The sequence below is a fragment of the Trachemys scripta genome, chromosome 6 (genome assembly GCF_013100865.1).
Source record: "Trachemys scripta elegans isolate TJP31775 chromosome 6, CAS_Tse_1.0, whole genome shotgun sequence".
In the NCBI taxonomy this organism is placed as follows: Eukaryota; Metazoa; Chordata; order Testudines; family Emydidae; genus Trachemys; species Trachemys scripta.
Window position 1 is genome coordinate 51920025 of NC_048303.1, and position 15157 is coordinate 51935181.

At 40.3% G+C, this 15157-nt stretch overlaps 1 protein-coding gene across 1 annotated transcript in view; it reads left to right on the top strand.

Moving 5' to 3' along the window:
- Positions 1–15157, top strand: part of RASA1 (RAS p21 protein activator 1) — a 111791-nt gene that overhangs the window by 45642 nt on the left and 50992 nt on the right. The window contains exons 6-8 of the mRNA XM_034774895.1: positions 4008–4039; positions 6151–6203; positions 7144–7294. Coding sequence (XP_034630786.1) covers positions 4008–4039; positions 6151–6203; positions 7144–7294 — 236 coding nt within the window. The remainder of the gene's footprint in view (positions 1–4007; positions 4040–6150; positions 6204–7143; positions 7295–15157) is intronic.

Genomic DNA, 15157 nt, shown 5'->3' on the forward strand with positions numbered 1-15157 from the left:
TCACCCAAGAATTGGTGCCAGTTAGCCCACTGTAGTGTGTAAAGAATAAATAAGCATGGGCACTGAACTAATCTCTCACTTTTGGAGGTAACGTAAACAGGTCAAGTTTGATGCATATTATCAATGTGGTGTGAAGAACTGTGTACTGCTCCTGCTTCTGTACTTTTTCATGAATAACTACAGTAGACTAATTCAGTCCTCAGAACTGTTAATCCACACTATTCACAAGCATTAAATCAACACATACACAGTCTAATTGAGAAGGAAAATGGAATTCCCTTGTACAAGATTGTCGGAGGAGAAGCTATTTATAACACAGTGCAAAAAATCGGACAACTTGTAGCAGCTTAGTGATACTGTGTAGATAACTGGTGGAGCACATCATCTGATTTGAAGACTCTGACAGTCTGCAATATGTTAGCCCATCCTGCAATATCTCTTACTGTCCCAGGGTGGATGCATTATGCACATTACTATTATCTACTGTACTACTATATTAATGTATGTAGTTTTTAGCTGTCTCTTTCAAATCCTATGCCCAGTCTGCATTAAGAGTCATGGATTAAAGCCAGAAGGAATGACTGTGATCATCTAGTCTCACCTCCTGCGTAACACAGGCCATAGAATTTCTCTGAATTAATTCCTGTTTGAACTAGAGCACATATTTTAGAAAAAAATCAAGTCTTGATTTAAAAATTGTTGGAGATGGTGAATCCATCAGAGTCCTTGGTAAACTCTTTCACTGGTTAATTACCATCACTATTCAAAATATGCATCTTATTTCCAGCCTGAATTTGGCTAGCTTCAACTTCTAGCCATTGAATCTTATTACACAAACGTCTGCTAGATTAAAGAGCCCTCTATCATCAAATTTCTGCCCTCCTTGAAGATACTTAGACTGATCAAATTATCCCTTAACCTTATCTCTGATAAACTAAATAGAGTGCGCTCCTTGAGCCTTTCACTATAAGGCATGTTTTCCAATCCTCTAATCAGTCTTGTGGCTCTTTACTGAACCCTCTCCAATTTTTCAATGTCTTTCTTGAATTGTGGATATCAGAACTGGACAGTGTTCCACTAGAGCTCTCACCGTGCCAACACCAGAGGTAATAGAATATGTCTACTCAGTAGTCCCCATCCAAAGATCACATTAGCCATTTTGACCACAGGATCACACTGGGAATTCATGTTCAGCTAATTAGTCAGCATGACCTCCAAGTTTTTTTCAGAGATACTGCTTCCCAGGATAGTCTCCCATGCTGTATGTATGGCCTACATTCTATGCAGATGTAGATTTTACATTTAGATATATTAAAATGAATATTGTTTGCTTGTGCCCTGCTTACAGAGTGATCGGGATCACTTAGTATCACTGAACCGTACTCTTCATTCTTTACCAGTCTGTCATCTGCAAACTTAATCAATAATGATTTTTTTTCCATTCAGGTTATTGATTAATATAAAAAAGTTAAATAGCATAAGACCAAGAACTAATTGCTATGGAGCCCAGCTAGAAATGTACCTTCTTGATGATTCTCCATTTAAAATTACATTTTAAGACCAGACCGACTGTTTTTAATCCATTCAATGTATGCCATGTTTGTTTTTTGTGGTGTTCTAGTTTTTTAATCAAAATGTTGTGCAGTACCAACTCAGATGTCTTACAGAAGTCTAAATATATTACATCAATAGTATTAGCTTTATCAACCAAATTTGAAATCTCATCAAAAGAAGATAGCAAGTTAACTTGTCAAGGTTTATTTTCCATACACCCATGTTGATTGGCATTTATTATATTACTCTTCTTGGATACTTATTATCAGCTGCTCAATAATCTGTCCTGTAATGAATGTTAGGTTGACAGGTCTATAATTGCCTGAGTTTATCATTTTTAAATATTGGCACAACATTAGCTTTATTCCACTCTTCTAGAACATCCCTCGTGTTCTAAGGCTTATCGAAAATCAACATTAGCAATCCAGTGAGCTCCTTGAGCACCTCTTCTGAAACTCTCGGATGCAAGTTATCCGGACTTGCTGATTATAAAATGTTTAACTTCAGTAGCTGCTGTTTAACATCCTCCTGAGTTACCATTGGAATGGTTTCTTCATCATCATCATCATCTCCTCTCATGACTATAACATCCCTTTTTCCCCAAATAAGGGACAAAAATATGTATTGAACACTTCTGCATTTTCTGCATTATTACTTACAATTCTACCATTTGTACCTAGTGATGGACCAATAGCATTGTTAGGATTCTTTTTGTTCAAATATACTAAAAAAAAAACCCTCTTTATTGTTCCTAATTCTGCCGGTCATTTCTCCTTATGTCCCTTTGCTTCCTTTATCAATTTTCTACTAATGCTAGCTTCTGATTTTTTATTTATTATAGTCAACTTCCCCATGCTTCCATCTGTTATATATTGTTTTTCATAGCGCTTTTCCCTCTAAGCCAGGTTGTTTTTTAACCCATTTGCTGCCTTCTGTCTCAGTTATGGCTTTTGGGGCAGCTAGTAAAATGTTTCTAAATGATTCCTAATTATCAGTCACATTTTCTGTTTATAGTCTGTCTCCAAGCTGATTTGGCTCATAATTTTTTTCAGCTTTATGAAACTGGTCCTTCTAAAGCAGGGGTGGGTAAACTACAGCTTACCAGCCGTTTTAAGATGGCCCTCGAGCTCCTACTGGGAAGCGGGGTCTGGGGCTTGGGCTGCTCAGGCTCTCTAGCCAGGGAGCAAGGTCGGGAGCCTTTCCACGTGGCTCCCAGAAGCAGCTGCACAGCCCCACTACAGTGCTCCAGCTGGGACACAGGGTCCGGGGCCACTCGATACGGCTCCTAGAAGCCACAGCATGGCCCCCTTCCGGGGGAGCTGCAGGGGCGGTGCCTGTGGATGGGGCAGCATGCGGAACTGCCTGGCCATGCCTCCTCGTAGGAGCTGGAGAAGGGACATGCTGCTGCTTCTGGGAGCCGCTTGAGGTAAGCGCCTCCCAGAGCCTGCATCCCTGACCCTCTCCCCATGCCCCAGCCCTGATCTCTCTCCCGCCCTCCTAACCACTCGGTCCCAGCCCAGAACACCCTCCTACACCCCAAACTCCTCATCCCCAGTTCCACCCTAGAGCCCGCAACCCCAGCTGGAGCACTCACTCCTCCCCCCTCGCCCCCCACACACACTCCCCAGCCTGGAGTCCCCTCCTGCACCCTGAACTCATTTTTGGTCCCACCCCAGAGCCTGCACCCCCAACCAAAGCCCGCACCCCCTCCTGCACCCCAACCCCAATTTTCTGAGCATTCATGGCCTGCCATACAATTTCTATTCCCAGATGTGGCCCTCGGGCCAAAAAGTTTGCCCAGCCCTGTTCTAAAGCAACATGTGTGTGTGTGTGTGTGTGTGTGTGTGTGTGTATATGTATATATTGCTGATTTATACTTTGTTTGCACATAAATGTTATCAAGTCATGTTTGCTTGTACCAAAACTACTACTAATTTTGAGTTCTGGAAACCATTAATACTGTACTACATAGGCATGTAGTGGGGTTTAATACATACTTATGTAAGGTGCACTGGTGTAAACCCCACTTAATTCTAGTATAGCTCATCTACATAAGGGGTTTGTACCAGTGTAACTTGATCAGTGTAGTTACAGGGGGGTGAATTTCCTTCATGTAAACAGGGATTTGGGAAAGAAGCACAAAAATAAATAAATCCTTTGATCATTGTAAGAAAGTTGCCCTCAATTTTTTTTTATTTTTATTTTTTTTAAAAAGCGTGCTTTTGGCATATGCTTTCTCTACCCAAATAGGGTAGACCAAATAGTAAGCCTCTTTCATAGAATTATGTAATAAGCCCTTTAGTTCAAAAATATATGATTTCTTGAATATAAATGAATTATTTTGTAGCATTATTGACCTCTATAGAAAAGCTAAAAACTTAGAAAATAAACTTCATATAATTGATTACGTGGACTGTTGCATCATGCACTTACTGTGTTAATTTTCTCATTAGGGACGTGAAGAAGACCCACATGAAGGCAAAATGTAAGGGTTTTTGTTCTTAAAGAAAAACAAATATTGTGGAATAAACTATTTGTAAATTTCAGCTATGAAGTTATCTGCCTTTGAAAAGGTGAATCTAACTGTTCTTTCTGGCCTCATGTTTTCCCTCTACTAATTGCTAAGGTTGATACTCTCCTCTGTCTAGTGGGCTTCTACATTGGTCTTTTGTGCTACTTATGGATAGTGTCAATAGGTTTTCGTGATGGATAAATCTTGGATGAGCCCTGTGGATGGTGGTGAATTTCACCCAGAATATGCAACATGGGTTACTGTTTGATTATAGAAATTGATGTACTAGAGCTGACCTCTTGTAAAACCAATCTAACTCTAAAATCTTTTAGTTTTACCATCACTTGAAGAATTAAAGTTCTGAATTCACTGATCTGGTACTTTAATCACCAATATATTGATGTTGGTGATCTCTATTAGCTTCCCATAATGATGAGATTTTAACATTGTAGCACTCAAGTTTCTCATTGAAATTGCTTCATCTATTAACAATTATATCCAAAAATCCCAAAACGTTAAGTCATCAATATGTATTTTTATTAAGAAGCATGAAAATCATGGAATCATAACATACACGATTTGGTGACCAGAAAGTAGCATCTGTCATCTGTAGAACCACTTGCAATGAAAAAAGATGAGTGGCAACTAAGTATTTCAGCTGAATTTCCTGCTACTTATTCACTTGATTGGCTTTAGGATCTTTTTTCACCATTGTTGCTGTCTCCTACCTCCAGTATTACCAGCTTCACAATCTCTGAAAGGCTGGTGATCGAAAGCACTTCCAGGTATGTTGGGTGGGGAGAGAGAATTGCTGCTGTGGGATTGCAGTCCACTGAACTCTACTGGCAGTTCTTCCACCCAGTTTGGTGTAACACAGCCTCATTAATTGCATCATCTTCATTTATTGAGATTATCCCCTGCACCATTCCTGGAAGTTGCTTCAAGCCTCACCACCTACAGACCACATGTCTAATGAGCTTGCTGCTCAGAGGGTCCTCTGGACAGTCCTTCAAGTGTTCAAGCACCAGGAGACTGTCCTTTAAACGTGACCTGGAAAGGAAAATAAAAATTGAGCTTATTTTCTTTTGATGGATAAGGTCTATTGAGGTGCTTGAAAAAGAAAATCACTTGCTTATTTGTACATTAGAAATGTAAGTCTTTGTCAAGCAAGAAGACAAATCCTGTTTCCCACCTATATGGGTACTGGAAATGCCATGTGTATGGAAAGGATAGGAAAGGTGGGGGTATACTACACTGCCTGAAAGTTATCATGGAAGGGTGGTCATTATAGTAGGGGTGACCATCAAGAAGATGGCAGATTGTGTGTGGCAGATCATTGAGAGATCATCTGCTGAGTATGTTAAGTTAGAGATGGATTGAGAATTCTTCCAAAAATTCTGCTATGACATCACCAGTATTCAGACATGAATACATGGACTTTACATTTGTTACATGAGGACACCCAGCAGAGCTACGAGTATAAGTTATTTGAGGCTGGACTGAAGCCTCGGGATTTGTCATGGCATGGCTCCACCACACACAGGGCTGAACAGGCTACTTTAGCTATGAGATTGGAGTAGTGACTCTGGCGCTTCTTCGCTGCCTTTCTTCCCTTCTGCAGCTTGGGTTGAGAATTCCTTTCCCCAGCTCCTGTGGAAATTCACAGCACAACTCCAGCTACTTTGTCTGGGTATTTTGCCCCTTATGAAGAGTAATGATAGGGCATTTACATTCAGAATTAGTTAAAGTGCCATAGATCACAATAGATAATTTTTCTGGTAATTATTTGAATCTATCTAGTATATACACTTTGTACATGACAGCTTATATAGCTAAAACTTTTGTACTTTGATGTCTACTTCAAATATTTAATTTTATTCACAGTTAATTTTAGATGTTTAAATATTCTGTCAAAGAACTGGATATTTGTGTAACATAATTTTATGTTCCATTGAATTACTCCACCTACTAGGTCTTTAATTAAAGATTAATTCATAGAAGCCAGAGCCTTGAAGGCCAACAGAACCAAAAAGAGACTGCTGATAATCTTGCTTTTTTATTTGTTCTCTTCATCTTTTGTTAAGATGGTTCCATGGGAAGATCTCCAAACAAGAGGCTTACAATTTGCTGATGACAGGTATTTGTCTTTCATTGCTGGGGTTAAGGCAACACAGAATAATACTCTATATACATTAGATTGTAAAATCTTTAAAGCAGGACTCTGTCTTTGTGTGAATAGGACCCAGCACAATGAGCTCCAGATCCTGACTTTCATCACCATAATGCAAATAATACGTTACAAGAGTTAAACATTATAATTAATATAATTTTTTTAAAAAAGTATTAGACAATCAAACACAGCGGGTCAAATAACTTTTATTATAACAGCTAATCACTACTTGTTGAGTAATAAATACTTTAAATATTTGCTATTAATAAAAGCTATAATTTAGTAATCTGAATAAGACTATATGGAAGGTAGTGTCATAAATAGTGTAAATTTTGTTTTTTCTATTGGAGGACAATGTTTCTTCAGGATTTAAAATATCAGGCTTTCAAACATAGGTAAAGCAGAAAGTTTAAAATGGTGAAATAAACTCCAAAGTAGTATTTACCATTTGAATATTTTATTAGATCAAAACTATTTTTAATTGTTGGAATCTATATTAGCATGTTGTCAGAATGTTTTTTCTCTTCTGAGTGGAGTGTCTTCATCACTGACAATTTTTAAATCAAGATTGGCTATTTTTCTAAAAGCTATGGTCTAGGAATTATTTTGGGGAAGTTCTATGGCCTGTGTTAAACAGGAGGGCAGACTAGTAGATGATCACAGTGGTCCCTTCTAGCCTTGGAATCTATGAATCTGTATGTGAAGTTGGCTACTTGCTACATTGGGAGCTTAAAGAGGGCAAAATAAATTAGCAAATGTCTGGATTCCAAACTAAATATACACATATTTGTTCCAAATTCCAATTCATATTTGTATCCAGTGAAATTTGGAAAATGCCCTTTGATTGTACTGTGAAGGAAAAATAATAGCGTTGGGCACTTTATTAATAATCCTAATATTGTTTCAGTTGGTCAAGTGTGCAGCTTTCTTGTGAGGCCCTCTGATAATACGCCTGGTGATTATTCACTCTATTTTCGGACCAGTGAAAATATTCAACGTTTCAAAATATGCCCTACTCCAAACAATCAGTTTATGATGGGAGGAAGGTACTATAACAGGTAAACTACTAACAGTTCTACTTAGTTTTTCTATATATGTTTAAAAAAAGTGTAATCTGTCAATGTTTATTATTGGTGTGTATATATAAATATGATCTGTTTTAAAATAAAATATGCTTATGTTAATATTAAGAATTTATCTAACCTGGTTAGTGGCTACATAAAAAGACTGAAAAGTTTTAAACACTTTCGTAATCCTAAACAAAGCATAATTATTTGGTGTTTATTTTTAAAGTATCTGACATTTTCTTCCATAAACTGGTTTCTCCTGATAGAAATTGTGGATCATATGACTTCAAAATGATCGTGACAAAATAGAGAATTGATCTGAAATCAACAAGATGGAATTCAATAAAGACAAATACAAAATACTGACTTAAGAAGAGAAAGTCAAATCCACAAATACAAAATGGGGAATAACTGGCTAGGCAGTAGTTCTGCAGAAAATAATCTGGGGGTTATAGTGGATCACAAATTGAATATGAGACAACAATGTGATGCAGTTGCAAAAGAAAAAAAAAAAGGCTAATATCATTCTGAGATGTATTAACAGGAGTGTTGTATGTAAGATACCAGTGGTAATTTGTTCACTTTACTTGGCACTGGGGAGGCCTCAGCTGCATATTGTTCTAGTTTTGGGTGCCACACTTTAAGAAAGCTGTGGATAAACTGGAGAGCATTCCAGGGGGAGCTACAAGGTTTTATAAAACCTGATCTATGAGGAAAAAAACAAAACTGGGCATGTTTAGTCTTGAGAAAAGACAACTGAGCGGGGGACCTGATAAGTCTTCAAATATGTTAAGGGCTGTTGTATCGAGGATGGTGATCAATTGGACTATATGTCCGCTGAAGATAGGGCAAGAAGTAGTTGGTTTACTCTGCATCAAAGGAGATTTAGGTTAGATGTTAGGAAAAATTGTTTAACTATAAGGGTAGTTAAGTATTGGAATAGGCTTCAAAGGGAAATTGTGGAATCCTGGTCATTGGAGGTTTTTAAGAACAGACTGGACAAACACCTTTCAGGGATGGTTTAGGTATACTTGGTCCTGCCTCAGTGCAGGGGAGCTGGACTAGATGACCTCATGGTCCCTTCCAGCCCTACATTTCTATGATTCTATGACTTATTATAAGTTAAGAGAATGCTATGTTGACATATAAGATGGAACAAAGGACAATAAAACTAGCAGTGATATATAAAGGAAATGTGTGAATGGTTAAAATGTGGGGGTGATATTTACATGAGGGAGAAAATAGCCTCATGATTAAAAAAATTTAAAAATCACTAGATTTCTTATATTGGACACATGATTGAAGTCTGGGTCAGAAAGTACTGATCAGCTCTCCCTGGAGTGAAGAAACTCAGGATGGATCTGTTTTGTCACTGGCATAAACAGGAAAGTGATAGTAATCTGTACTAAAAGAATGGAAATGACAAAATTAGATGCATTCATCCTTCACAGTGGGAAGCTGCTGATATATATCTATTCTCAATACATCTTATTTCCAAGGTCCTATTAAACTCAAGAATGTAGTGGTTTTGAGTTTCAACACCTCTTTAGCAGCAGCAAGTTTAGCTCCCTCTTCCAGTGGAGATGGTCACTGCTTCTCCCATAAATTTGGGAATTTGTCAGATCTGATCACCCAGAACCAGGGCATTCTTCTCCATCCCAACCTAGCATTTCTCTCGCTTCCAGCTTGGCTTCTGAGTGGGTAGAGATCCAGTAGCTGGTGTGTCTGAGAAAGTATCAAGTTCTCCTAGCTGAGAAGTTCAGTGGACGATCATATGACTTCAAGTGGAAGATCGTGTGAGGCTAAACAATTGGATCCTTATGCAAATCCCATACACAAGATGCTTGAGTACCTTCTACATTAATCAGTCTGGCCTCCAGACATCCTCATTGAAAATTCAGCTAGCTGCAATTTCAGCCTTTTGTGAAGGTAAAGTCTCTTTTGCCCATTCTGTAGTTTTCTGGTTTATTAGGGGTATGACACTTGAATCTTCCAACTAAAATCTCTGCCAAGGGAGGTGCAGAAGTAATTAATTAACTAATTAAAAACATAATTACTCTCACTGGGTTTATGCAATTTCAGATAACTTACATAGTTGCTTTTTTGGCAATACTTTATCACTAAATCAGAAAGCTCTGAATTTCCACTACTGGATCCACTTTACGCTCCATTATGTGAATGTAGATACTTTCAGATGAATGAAAAGACAACAAATGGGGCATTGAGCCTGGCATAGTTGGTGGAACAGTGGGGGCATGGTGTAATATGAGGTAATCAATGTGTGAATGGATGTTTTAGCTCTTAGGACAGAGAGGAAGGGTTGCATTTTAGATATGTTGTATAGGAAGAAATTGAGAGATTTGTACAAATCCTGGATACATCTCTCCCAGATCTGAGAACCCTTTCACAATCACTATTTTCACTTAAATGCAAATATTTTTAAGAGGTCTCATGTCTTTGAATTAATTTACTGTCGGGATATGTTAAAGATCATCTAGGGGCTCTTCTTTTCACTGAAGTATTTGTTTTGTTACTAGTACTTTAATATATATTTCAAAAATAGCCCTCAGTTCTACAACTGTAAGGCAGTTTGATCTTTAACATTTTATATTTGTTGGTTTGCCACGTCTGTCAAGTGTATGCAAAAAAGATCCATTTTAAAGGTGATCTGTATTATGCCTTAATGCATTGCAAAGTCAGGGTCATGGTGAGTTAATGAGTAAACTTGGTCATTTAAAAAAATTAGTTGTAATTTAGCCAGGAAAACCAAAATGAGATTTTAATTTTTCCTCACTTATTATTTTGGCACTTTGTTGTCAAGAGGTGGGACTGGAAGCACCAGAACTTGCCTAAACAACAATCTGGTGCTGTTTAAAACTCCAGCAGCAACCCAAAGGTGATATGGGTGGTGGATGGAAAAAGAATATTTATGTGCGACTCAGGAATGTAGTACTCTGAGGCAGGGGAAAAAACAGTCTCTCTATGTATATCTTCACCCCTTCCCCCTCCAAAAATAAAGCCAGATATGTGTGTTGCTTATTGCAGAAGCAGCCAGGCTGAGAGGGAGTAAGGAGCAGTCTTTCTGCTGGACTCTCTTCTGTTATGCTGCAGAATTTGTAGCATCTGCCAGGGTTGGGATTTCCTCTGTTCTTTCAGCAAATGTTTGATCTGCTGTTATACAAAAACCTCAGTTGTATCTTCCTCAGCCCAATTTTTCACCCACTGGAGGAGAGATCAAATTCACGTTCCTGTTAGGATCTTGAGGAGAGAATGGCTTGGTTTCTATTCTAGTGGTAGCTCAAAGTGCCACCAGGAGGAGAGCACATGCAGCCCCAACAACTTCTGCAGTCTTTGTAGGTGAGATGAAGACATCATAGCAGCAGAGAAGCTTCGCTATCTTCTGATGAGCATCCGTCTTTCACTTATGAGTGGATGGAGTGGGAAAATATGCTTTCCCCCCCTTCACTCAGGATAGCAGCTGACTAATGAGGTGGGGAGGACACTGGTGCTCTTTTTCCTCCACTCCTTATCTCTCTTTGATTGTTGCTATTCAAGTGCTGCTTTCCGAGGTGCTATATGCTTCTGGCTCTACTCTGTGCTCGGAATATAATGTATGAAACTACTTGAGCTGTAAAAGGAAAGAAAAAGGGAAACTTAGTGATAAGAACTAAAACTGCCTAAATTCATTTTAATAAAAATTGAACTGATAGTGAGGTTGGTGAGAGTACAGCAATCTCTACATGAATATTTCAGTTATCTTTTGAGCAGTAGAACTTACATTAAAGTAAAGGAACACATCAAGAACATTCTACTTTCATTTATACATAAATTTTCACTTTAGGCCCACTAAAATAGCCTGCCATGCTTCTTTCAGCTCTCCACTCTTGGGTATCTGAATATGTTCTGTGGTGACAAAGTTACTCCTGCTGCATAATAACATAGGAGCAGAATCTGCATATGGAGTTAAGGAAAGCATATATGTCTTTCTTTGTAAACTTACTTTGTATCCCACAAGTATAAAATATTGACTGTTGCAGAAGTACTTTTCTTGCTGCCATAGATGAATTGTTCCAGTCATATCAGTGCATCATAAAATATCTTGCAGAATAGAAATTCTGAGATTACTGGAGAGGGAATGTGGTCAGCATTCAAAATTTCTTTGTAATATCCCCCAATTACTTTTCACGTTTCTTTGCTCAAAAAAGACAGCATAATTTTTCTTAATGTTTGTTCTGTTTTTTAAAAATGTGTGGGAAGAGGGAAGGACTTCTTATGCACCTTCACCCTCCCAAATAACCCTCTGTCAACAAGCTTTTGGCAATCCCTTTCTGTGTCACTCAATATTTTATGTATCTTGGTAATAATTTGTTAATATTTTTGTAATGAATAAAAACCTTCTTTACCTCTCCATGCAGCTGTGATCCCAGAATCCTTTATAAACTCTCTTATAAACCTTTTCTAATTCTTCAGGTTTTTATAGTACAGTCTTCACATTTTTGTATAGTACTTCTCACCTGGTAAGTTTTTACCAGTCACTTACTGATTTAATTTTATTATCTCCTTATTTGTACTTTTTCTGGTATATTTCAGTTTCATCAGTGTTTGCTTTACTAACTGCTGTTGGAGAAATATTAGTGTTCATTTTGTCCCCCAGACCTGATCAATGTCTTGTAGCGTGTGATGGTTCATAATCCATTTCCCAGTCACATTTAGTTCGTTTACTCATTAAGTAACTTAGACCACCTGTAAACTCAGATTCCCGTATCCTGATCTCTTCAGACATGTGCATTTATAAATTGTCAGTGTCTTGGTTGCTCATTCCATTGTATTTGTCTGCTTTAATGATATGGTAAATATATGTTGGTCTGAGTGAGTCGAGTTTGTGTTACCTGTAAAAGAATCTCTACATCTATGTAGATAAATAAAATAGTCTTTGTATGATAATGCTACTCAACACTGTAGTTAAGAGACTATCTTCAAGTAGCATTAGGAAATAAAACAAGTTCTTCTTTGAGTAGATGCAGACATGTATTCCACATAGATGTGTGCGCGCCCAGTACAATGGAGCCCCAGAGCCTTTTGCCTAGAAGTACCTGTAGAGGGGTGGCGCGTGGGTCTTGTGGCTGTGCCCCCTCCCCTAGTTATATGAGGTGGTGCCACCCTGATTCCCCCACTCTCAGTTCCTGCTCACTGCCCTGGCTGGAGTCAGAGCTCTGTGGTTGTAGTCTCACAACCTTCCATTTAGTGTTATCCTAGTTTATTGTATATCGCTAGTAGATAGTGTTAGTTGACACTGTTTCACAGTGATGCCCTCACTGGGGTTTAAACATTGGCCTTCCTGTGGAGGGGCGATCCCCAACAGTGACCCCCGCACATGGTGCTTGCTTTGTCTTGGTGAGGCCCACCTTAAAAAGCATTTGATCTGTAGATCGTTCAAGAAGTAGACTCAGGTGGCCTGGAACCTTCGCCTCAAATAGCAGCTGCTTGAACAGGCCAGGCAGTCTGACCTGATACTGAGGCCCTCCTTGGGCTGAAGATCATCCTCGGGCTCGGAGATCACTGCTGAGGCTTGTTATGGGGCAGGCACCTCTCCAAAAAGGCAAAGGAGCCATTCTCTATTGTGGGCGCTGAGGAAGAGGTCTCATAAAACCAATCAGGACCTCTCCAGGTTGCACGGTGACTCCTGCCTCCCCCAGGACTGGCTTAGGACTGGTTTCAGCTTTTAGGATGGCCTGGATCTGACCCTTCCCCGGTACTGAGTGGGAAGGACAGAAACCCCATACCATTGACCCCAGTTCTAGCTTTCAAGTGTCCGTTGATTCCAGTACTAATGAGGGCGATGCCAGTACTGACTGCATCTGCTGTGTCAACGTACCAGGCTGCAGCAGACCTGGTCTGCCTTTCTGTGTCGTCCTCGCTGCTGGTCCAGGACATGCAAGGCTCGCACCTTTGGCAGCCCCTCCTGGAGAAACTCTGCTTGGATTTCTGGAGATGTGGCTACATAGGGTAAAAGGTCTTGGTACACCTTAAAGTCCCCCAGAATAGAAGGAGAGGACAAACCAGGCAGCACAGCATCATCCGTTGATGAGGATAAGGGTCTTGGCTGAGTCAAAACTGTCTCTCACTCCCAGGGAGATGTACCCGAAGGGAGAACTCCGGCTGCCACACAAACTGGTGGATATTCTACAGCCTGCCATCTCTGGGAGAGTGGCCCTCCCAGTCAGTGATGTGCTCCTCAAGCCAGCGAGAGCCCTGTTGAGTACACCAGCCTCGGTACCACCATTGTCTAAGCACATGGAAAAGTGCTACTTTGTTCCCAAAGCAGAGATTTGAAGGGTTCTATTCCTATCCAGCCCTGAATTCCCAGTGATAATGGCAGTGAACAACAGGGCCTGGCAGGGTAGGTTCAAGTCTACCCCCAAGGACAGAGACTCTCTTCTGGTCAGAAAGATCTATACCTCATTATCCCTACAGATTAGGATCGAGAGTCAACAAGCTTTGCTGTCCAAGTATGATTTCCTCAATTGGCCAGCCGTGTCTAAATTTGAGGACCAGTTGCCCGAATGTTTCCATTGTCAACCTCAACAAATTCATCAAGTACATAAGATTCCACATGGTCACTCTAGTGGATGTCCTATTGGACTAGATGAGGGTGCAGGGCCTGTTGTTGGACCAGGAAGCCTCATTCCATATCTCGAGGCATCACAATGCATGTCATGCCTTCCAGGACTGTATCAGACACTCAGTGGTTCATATACTCACTGACAATACCACCACAATATACTTTGTGTCCCAACAAGAGGGAGAGCATTCCAGGTTACTCTGCCTAGAGGCGATCAACCTGTGGCAATTCTGGATTGAAGAAGACATCTCTCCGGTACAGTCGACTTTCTGGAGGCACAAAATCATCTTGCAGACTATCTCAGCAGGGTTTTCTTCCTGAGGCACCAGTGGACCCTGAAGGCAAGCGCCCTCCAGGTTGTCTTTGCAACACGGGGTATCCCTGCGATTGACCTGTTTGCGATGAGGGAAAACAAATTGTCACCTATTCTTCTCTTGAGAGGGCCTCTACTTGGGCTCCCTTTCCAATGTCTTCCACTGCATCTGGCAGTTGACCCTTCTGTACACCTTTCCCCCTATTCTGGTCATTCCTCAGGTCATCCTCAAGATCAAGGTGGATTGGGCCAAGCTCATTCTCATTGCTCCAGCGTAGCTGAGGCAATGCTATTTCTCAGATCTCCTTGCTCTGTCGGTTCAACCTCCCATACCACTTTCTCTCCATCCTGACCTGCTCATTCAGAACCATGGCCACACCCTCCATCCTGTGATCAGCTCCCTGCACCTTATGGCATGGCTGCAGCATGAAGAGGAAGAGCTGTGCTTGGAGGCTGTCCAACAAGTCCTACTCAACAGTAAGAAGTCCTCCACTAGGACAGCCTACTTAGCAAAATGGAATCGTTTCTCAGTGTGGTCCTTGGCCAACTGGGTTCTCCATCCAGGATATCTTGGACTACCTCTTACATCTTCAGAAATCAAGCCTTGCGCTCAGTTCTCTGAGTGCATTTGGCAGCAGTATCAGCATTTCTTTCCCCTATTCAAAGGAAATCAGTTTTTCCAATGTTAGGGTGATGAGATTTCTGAAAGGGCTTCTTCATTTACATCCGCCAGTCCAAGAACCAGTTTTTCGAGTGATTGCTTCTGTGTATTCCACAGTAAGTGTGCGTGCTTGCCACGTGCACCAGTGCCGGAAGTTTTTCCCTTAGCAGTACCCATAGTGGGGGAGCACTGCTGCAACCCCTGGAGTGGCGCCTCTATATCGCGCTATAAGGGGAGCTGCACACTCCCCCAACCCTC